The sequence below is a fragment of the Helianthus annuus genome, chromosome 7 (genome assembly GCF_002127325.2).
Source record: "Helianthus annuus cultivar XRQ/B chromosome 7, HanXRQr2.0-SUNRISE, whole genome shotgun sequence".
Classification (NCBI taxonomy): domain Eukaryota; kingdom Viridiplantae; phylum Streptophyta; class Magnoliopsida; order Asterales; family Asteraceae; genus Helianthus; species Helianthus annuus.
In genome coordinates, this window is record NC_035439.2 from 135,823,659 (window position 1) to 135,832,014 (window position 8,356).

General features: G+C 36.0%; 2 protein-coding genes across 2 annotated transcripts; one reads left to right on the forward strand and one right to left on the reverse strand.

The window, feature by feature from the left end:
* The first annotated feature begins 2,002 nt into the window (after positions 1 to 2,002).
* Positions 2,003 to 3,103, forward strand: LOC118480277 (glutathione S-transferase T3-like). Its single transcript, XM_035975043.1, has 3 exons — positions 2,003 to 2,345; positions 2,423 to 2,668; positions 3,099 to 3,103. The coding sequence occupies exons 1-3, from the start codon at positions 2,009 to 2,011 to the stop codon at positions 3,101 to 3,103; spliced, it is 588 nt and encodes a 195-aa protein (XP_035830936.1). The 5' UTR covers positions 2,003 to 2,008.
* Positions 3,104 to 3,474: 371 nt separating this feature from the next.
* LOC110868690 (probable calcium-binding protein CML46) lies at positions 3,475 to 4,358 on the reverse strand. Its single transcript, XM_022117925.2, has one exon. It carries the CDS (start codon positions 4,242 to 4,244, stop codon positions 3,684 to 3,686), a length of 561 nt encoding a protein of 186 aa, XP_021973617.1. The 5' UTR covers positions 4,245 to 4,358; the 3' UTR covers positions 3,475 to 3,683.
* Positions 4,359 to 8,356: the final 3,998 nt, after the last annotated feature.

The window sequence follows — 8,356 nt, forward strand, 5'->3', positions numbered from 1 at the left end:
TCGAACCGAACCGTTTCGAGCTGAACCTTATCGAACCGTACCGTTTCGACCCGAACCGTTTCGAAGCCGAACCATTTCGGTTCGATACGACACGGTTCGCGTCGAAACGGTACAGCTTGAAACGGTTCGGTTCGAAACGGTTCGGTTCGATACGGCACGGTTCGGTTAGAAACGGTTCAGCTCGAAACGGTTCGGTTCGAAACGGTACGGCTTGAAACGGTTCGGCTTCGAAACGGTACGGGTCGAAACGGTTCGGTTCGAAACGGTTCAGCTCGAAACGGTTCGGCTTCGAAACGGTTCGGCTCGAAACGTTACGGGTCGAAACGGTTCGCGTCGAAACGGTTCAGCTCGAAACGGTTCCGGTCGAAACGGTACGGACGGTTCAGCTCGAAACGGTTCGGGTCGAAACGGTACGGGTCGAAACGGTTCGCGTCGAAACGGTTCGGGTTCGAAACAGTTCGCGCCGAAACGGATTTTTTGGATTTTTTAGAATTTTTTAGAATTTTATGATTTTTTAGAATTTTTATTATTTTTTAGAATTTTTTGGAATTTGTTTGGTTTTTTTGGAATTTTTACTTTTTTTTTGTTTTAATGTTTTAGAGTTTACACTTAAGTCCCTGTGTTTCTAAAACTTTCGCAAACCGTCCCTGAATTAGTTAGTTAACTCAAAGTTAACAAAATAAATGGATGGAGTTAAGTTAGTGGACTGAAATGGTTACGAAAATGAAACTAATGGACTGAAATCGCAATTTTTAAACTAATGGACTGAAACCGTTATTTTTGACAAACCTCAGGGACGAAAACAGTAATTAAATCTAACCGGAAAATATGAAAACTTACGAAAAAGAAAACAAGATAAAAAGAACAAAAAAGACAAAAAAATAAAATAAATAATAACCATAAACAAATGATATAGGCAAATTAGATTTTAATAATCCGAACCGGCTTTTATTTGCCGACAATAATCCCAACTCAGTTAATTACCCACAATAATCCGAACTCTTCCATTTTGTTTGTGAAATAGTCCGCCGTTAAAAAAACATAACGAAATTAAGTTTTTTTTTTTCATATTACAAACCGATGTTTTCCGGCTTTTGATTAGAACGAGAATACAAGTCTATTGATGTAAAACTTACCTCAAAACATTGCTCTAAAAGGGTAACTTTAAATGAAGCGGTGTCTTATATGATTATAAAAATGTGGTTTTTTAACTGATGAACGAAGAGGTGTGTCTCGACAATCATGGCAGTTCATTAGAAGGATGATGAAAAGACACGTTTAAAAGACACGACTTTTAAACGAAAGGATATGCTCAACAATATACAACATATACTATAATTTTCTAACGGACACAACTTTTAAACGAACGGACATGACTCAAGTTGCTTTTTGTAGGTATATATAATATCTTTAATAGTCAAGAGTTTATTGCCAATTTTTACGCGTACTTCCACAAATTCACATATTTTTCTTAAAGACGATGTTTCCCTAGGCTCGATCCCTTAAACTTTAAAAGGAGTTTTACTTTAACTTCAAAGGTTTTGTTGTTTAACCTAACATGTTAGGTCATAGGGTATGGGGCTTGGGTTGGGGCGAAGGTTGGGAAAAAACGCCTAAGGCACCACCCTGGGTGGGCTTGGGTTGGGGCGTGGCCCTTGGGGCTTGGGTTTCAAGCCGGGCTTGGGGCGGGGGAAGCGAGGTGACATGGCGGGCTGTGTATGACCAACAGAAAAGAGCCGTTGGGCTAGCCGTTGGCCAACGGCTATATTAAAAAAAATAAAAATTAATTTTTTCTTCCATTTTTCACTATAAAACTCACATTTTTCTTCCATTTTTTACCACATTCAACCACATCTTCTATACATCTTCAATTCTCATTCTACAAAACGAAAAAATGCATCCTTATAACCGTGCTTATGACCCGACCAACCCATATGCACTCCAAGAAAGTAATCCTAGCCCACCACCCAATCGTCCAATTCCTCGTCCATTTTTCATACACTCTTCTATGCCCGACATGGCGGGTTATGCATCGTATATCGGGAATCGTGTGTTTACTAACTTCCCACACACCGACGATTCGATACCTACCCCGTTTTCACAATCGCCCATCGACCTTTCACCAACCTCCATCGACCTTTCACAAAACGAATCCGTTCCCGAAACTCAACCACCCAATGATGGTCCTTCTGCATCGAAACCCATCAAAAAGAGAAGTTATAAGAAAAAACCCGAGGCAGATAAAGTAGTTGAAACCGCCAAACGAAAACAACAAAAATGGGTCGTTGCTGAAGAAGTTGCATTGTCGAGGGCTTGGTGTCAACAATCTCAACATTCAACTTTAGGTATTCTTAACCTTTGTTTTTATTAATGGTTATTTTTTATATAACTTTGTAATATATTAATTTTTTTATTAAAATAGGAAATTCGCAACATCGAACCACCCTGTGGGAATCGGTTAGTAGAGTATTCCATGAAGAAATGGGAAGGGATGCTTATCGTGAAAACGATAGCTTATCCTCAAAGTGGAGCGAGATAAGCACCCAACTTACAAAATTTAGTGGTTTTTTAAATAAAGCAAAGCAAAACCCTAAAAGTGGTGAAACCGAAGCCGACATTTTGACAAATGCAGTGGTCACATTCAAATCAAATGTGGGGACCGACTTCCGTTTCATGCATTGTTGGGAGATTTGTAAGTTCCATCCAAAGTGGACGACTATCCCCATTGGTAGCGAAACTAACTCGTCTTCCAAAAGGTCAAGGGCCTCGTCCCAAGCCCAATCTGATGCACGAGATCAAGAGTTTGAGGACCTTTTGGATGATTCGCCAAGCCCAAACCGGTCTGAGTATGGAAGAAATGCCTCAAGAATGCGTGCTCAAAAATCTAGATCTGGTACGACATCTCCTTCAGCTGGGAGTTCTGGCTCGCGTAGGGGAATATACAGCGAGCAGTTTGATGACATTTCATGCAAGTTGGATACATTTAACGTATTCCAACAACAAAGGCCGAAATACGAAGGAGCAAAGAAGCTAGAGATGCCCAGAAACAAAAACGGGATGATTTAAAATTTCTATCCCAGCCCATTGATCACCTACAGGGTGAGGAGTTACAACTAGTCTTGGCGTTGAGAGAAGAGATAAAAAAACAAATATAAAAGTTATGATTTTTTTTTTTGTAATTTTCTTTATTTAAAAATATTAAAAAAATTAAATTTGTTGTTTTAAATAATATTCAAATAGCCAGCGAGTCAGTCCAGCGAAGCCCACAAACCCACGCCCCAAACCCCCGCCCCACCAGGCCACCATACCGTGTTGAATGTGGGTTTAGCCCATGTCTACCACCCAAGCCACGTGTCAACTAATACACCAACTCAAACCCAACCCCCACCCCATCATACCCCACGATCTTAATCTTATTCGGTATTATTTGTCCATCAAAAGATGACAAACTAATGATATTCAACATAAGATTAGTTACAAATAATTAGCAACTTCTCTGCTTAGATATTAAAACTTTGACATTTAACACCCTCATGATTTCAAACAACACAAAAACACCCTATAACATTTATAAAGATTAAAACAACCCTTTGAAATTCATACCTTAAGTACAATTTCAAAAAATAATAATACTCTAATCTTCCAAAAAATATGAACAATAAAAACCGGCAATAATATGAAGATCAACACAAAGTGTTCTCCATAAACTTCACAAACTCCCCAAAATCTATCCGACCATCGGCGTTCGCATCAAACGCTCTGATCATCTTCCTACAATCTCCCATATCCGCACTTCCCTTCAATCCTAAAACACAAAGAACTCTTTGCAACTCCCCTGCATCAATAAACCCGTCTTTGTTCTCATCAAAAACATCAAAAGCTTCTTTCACCTCATTCAATCTTGGTTGTTCCGCTTCAAAAATATTGAAAATATACATAGAATTCAACACCTCCGGCAGCTTTTCACCTCCAGGGTGGGAAAAAACACCTAATTCCGTGATCAATAGCTCCAAATCATCGCCTCGGACACTGTCATCATCGGTGGTCTTGTTAGTGAAAGAAAGGTGTGAGCTTGACAATCTTGAATCATGGGTTGGCTTCTCAACTTGATTCTTGGAGTGTTGAAGGTAAAACCGATGGACCCAAGAATTAAATGTTGAGATAAACTTCAAGAGTTCAGTGACCCGGGTTAAAACAAGTTGCAATATGAAGTATTGGATGAATTTAACTATCAAGAAACTCATGGTTAAGAAGTTATAAGAATCTTGATTTTGGTACAAAACTACAAATGGAGTTAGATTAATTAGTAAGAAAAATCTATGTGTTTGAATACATGAAGAATGAGATGTATGAGTTTATATAGAGTTTGTAAACATGTTTGAACTTTGAATATGTTGTTAAAAGTGTCAAAACGTGTGACACATTGGTCTATGAGGAAGGTAGGAAAATTAAGGTTATTATATTTTAATAAGCCGGCTTTCAAGGAAGGTGTGTGTACTATTTCCTTGGAAATTTTTAGTGGAATATGGGGGTTTGTGGTCTTCTTTGGAACTTGTTTTGAAGTTTCGTTTTTTATACTTTTAGTAAATTGTTCAAAGAATGGGATTGATGTTTCTTTTTGATTGACTAAGACCATAATATTATAGTTGAAAGTGGAAAATAAAGTACGGATAGAGAAGTGGAAGATTTTAAGGATTTATAAAATTCTTAAAAAGAAAAACTTCATAACCTTTTTTATATATCTATAAACTAGTATTAAGCCTCTACGTTACAGCGGTTGTTATAAAACTATGTTAAGTCAGTGACTACCAACACCAGAAAAGCTCGTAAAAACGAATTAAATAAAAACGAAAAAAATAACGCTGAGCGAAAAGCAGACGTAAAATCTTTGAATCACGAACGCTCGTTGCAGAGAAATTAAACCGAAACATAAAACATAGAAAAAAATAACTAAGTCAATCCAGGACACGTGCGTTGGTCGAACTTGTTAAATGAAGAAAAATAGATGTGCTGCGACGGGCCAGTCAAACGGGAAAAATATACGAAAAAAGATATTGAACCCCACACGCACACTGCGGTGCATTAACTCACAAAATTTAGAACGAAAAGAAAAACTTGAGAAAGATGATAAGTATGGTGGACCAAAACTGAAATAAAAAAGAGTTGAGATTAAATTGCAAAAGATGAAAAAATTTGTGTTAAAAGTAAAAAATAAAGGGTCTAAATCGCAAAATTAAAGTTATTTATTAATCTTAGATAAAGATAAGGATAAAAATAAATGATATCTATATATTAGTTATTAATATTAATATTAAAAGAAATTTATTAAATAATTATAAATAAAATTTATGAGGTTGAAGAAGAATATGTCATGTGTCATTATTTGTATGGTTTTATTATAAGTTAGATTAGACTAGGGTTAAGACCCGCCCGCGTTGCGGCGCGGGAACATCGTAAACATTGAATAGATTAGTCCAAACGTTATATGATGCATTAACCATATGAAAACACACATTTCGACGTATCCAGTTGAACTCAATGTAACATGTATAAGCATTGTGATTGGATCAAATGTAAAGTAAAACAAATTCATATCGAACAATCACAACATATTATATGTGACCCAACTCGTACATAGAAAACGTAACGGGTATGAAGGAAAATATGCACATGTAATCGAAAGGGCTTAATTAGAGCTTTCGAAAAAAGGGAAGAGAAAGAAACCATAATTTGACTCCACTCGGTTCGAAACAAACTTTACGAAACATACATAAAATAAGCACGAAAACATATTATATATGCGTGAACCATTTCCCAAAAAAGTTTACGTCGAAACGTATAACTTGAATTTATACCAAAACGTACATAAAAATCTGCACATAAAATGGCCTCTTTAAACGAAAACGTATTATATTTGACCTGACTCGTCTATAAAAAAAAGTTTACGTCGGAATGCGACCCGCCGCAATGCGGCGGGGATTCTTTAGTTATAACTAAGTCGATCTAGGACCCACACGTTATGTTAAACCTGTCAAACGGAAAAAATAGACGATGTAAAGACGTTCACCCACACACGCACGCACGTTGCGTCGTATTAACTCGCAAAATTTAGAACGAAACGTAAAAATGTTAAACCAAAGACGCACGTTGTGATGTGTTAAGTCACAAAATTTAGAACCAAGCATAAAGCGAAAAATTTGCGGAAAATGAAAACTATAAAGGACAAAAGTTGAAAGTAAAAAAAGTTGTGAGGATAGATTGCAAAAGATAAAAAGTTCTGGGTTAAAAGTAAAAAAACAAATAGTTTTGGGTTAAAAGTAATTTATGAAATACTTTTGGGTAAAAAGTAAAGAAAAATCCATTTTTTTTGGAAAACCCCCAAAGCAAAGGTTACGACAACCATATGCATAACCATTTTTTCTTTAAAAACCCCCCAAAGCACACCTCGCGTTGCGGCGGAGCGTAAAACGGTGTCAAATAGTACTAATGTCACGCAACCGTCATCGACCACCAACACTGACTCGACCTAGGATCTGCGTGTTACGACAAACCTGTCAAACATGAAAAATAGAGGTAAAAACGTTGAACCACACATGCACGTTGCGCCGTGTTACTTGCAAAATTTGAAACAAAACATAAAAAAGTTGAAGCACACTCATAAGTTGCGTTGCATTAACTCGAAAAATTTAGAACTATACGTAAAACGAAAATTTACGAGAAAACTATAAGTGACAAAATTGTGATGTTGAATTGAAAATAATGAAAAGTTTTGGGTTAAAGTTAAAAAATAAATTATATAGGGTTAAAATTGTAAAAAAGTAAAAGCTTTTGGTTTAAAAGTAAAAAATTAAGGTTTTTTTTTGAAAAATGCCCAAAGCACAACTTACAAGTTATTATCCACAAAAAACTTGCTAAGTTATATATGGAATAATATATAAACGTATTACACTTATATATAATAAATTTATCAGTTATTATTAATTTATTGTATCAATAACAGGGTTTGAGTTATTATTTTCTATAATAAAATATTATTAAATTTATTTTAAGTTATATAATATTTTAAGATTTATTAGTAAAATGTATCGACGTTTAAAAAGCCCGTGGCTCGAGACTTGCTCGAAGTTCCCTCGAAAAAAGTTCGAAAAAATCTCGGTTCGAAGTCAGCTCGGTTTTAAACGAGTTGGCTCGACTCGGTTTGCACATGAGCCGAGCCTGAGCCAAGGTAGGTTCGATTCGTGGCTCGCTCGTTTGGCTTGTTTAAATTAAACCCCCAAATTATTTATGTGTGTGTGCGTGTATATTTTAATATATTTAAGAAATGTTATTTAATTAGTAACATGGTTATTTTTTTTATTGAAAGAAAATAGACTGTTAAGCTATAGTCTTAATTAGTAATATTGATTTAAAAAAATATACATATTAAGGCAAGTAATATAGAATCTTTTCTTGTTCGTTTTATTTATAGTTTGCCCAAAATTACTATTCTGTTAGCTAAATAATGTTTTATTTATTGTTTTTTTTTGTTTTATATGTATCATTATGTGTAAAAAAATACAAAAATATAAACTTTTTTAAACAAACGAGCCGACTCGAGCTTTTGACTAGAAGAGCCCAACTTTCCAGCTCGTTAAGAAAAATGAGTTGGCTCAGTTCGATACGATTTTTAAACGAGTTGAGCCTGAGCCCGCTCTGGTTTGATTCTGTTCGGCTTGACTCAGTTCAACTCATTTAAAACCCTAGTAAAATGTAATAAAGTATGAACTTAGCAACTTAAGTGGATGAAGGGCTACGTCGTATGCAAGTATTGTTGTTATTATTGTTATATTTGTGAATATAACGAAGAACATAAGTCACCTGCCCTAAACCTTGATCATCAACTTGATGATGATGCCCCTGACCACGAGGAGATGGTCCACTTTTGTCTAGAACATAGTCACCTGCCCTAAATCTTGTTTATTAACATGATGATGCCCTTGACGTTAGGGAGATGGGCCGCTTTTGTGTAACACCTCGAAATTTTGTGTCCAATAATGTATTGACACGTATCTTAAGTTTACACGTGGCGTTTCATATGAAATAAAGGACTAATGTTGACAAACCTTGAAAGTATGTAAATTCGAGGGTTATAAATGTCAAACAAGGGTAAGTATACTGTATAGTAACCCTAAATGGTGCTCATACCTTCAAACGAATAAATCATGGATCGTACGGAAGCGAAACGCGGAAGAAAGTGGGAGATTACAAGCTGCGGGGGTTAACTGTGTCAACATGTTTAATTATACCTCTGAGTGACCCTTTGACGTACCCGAGGCTTTGTAACAGTAAAATACGCTCACTAGAATATACTGCATAA

What these genes read in the sequence shown, in the direction of transcription:
- LOC118480277 (XM_035975043.1), top strand. Translation starts at nt 2,009, where the DNA reads ATGCCCGACATGGCGGGTTATGCATCGTATATCGGGAATCGTGTGTTT. An exon ending in ATCTCAACATTCAACTTTAG is followed by an intron (nt 2,346 to 2,422) that starts GTATTCTTAACC and finishes TTATTAAAATAG; the next exon opens with GAAATTCGCAACATCGAACC.
- LOC110868690 (XM_022117925.2), bottom strand. Translation starts at nt 4,244, where the DNA reads ATGAGTTTCTTGATAGTTAAATTCATCCAATACTTCATATTGCAACTT.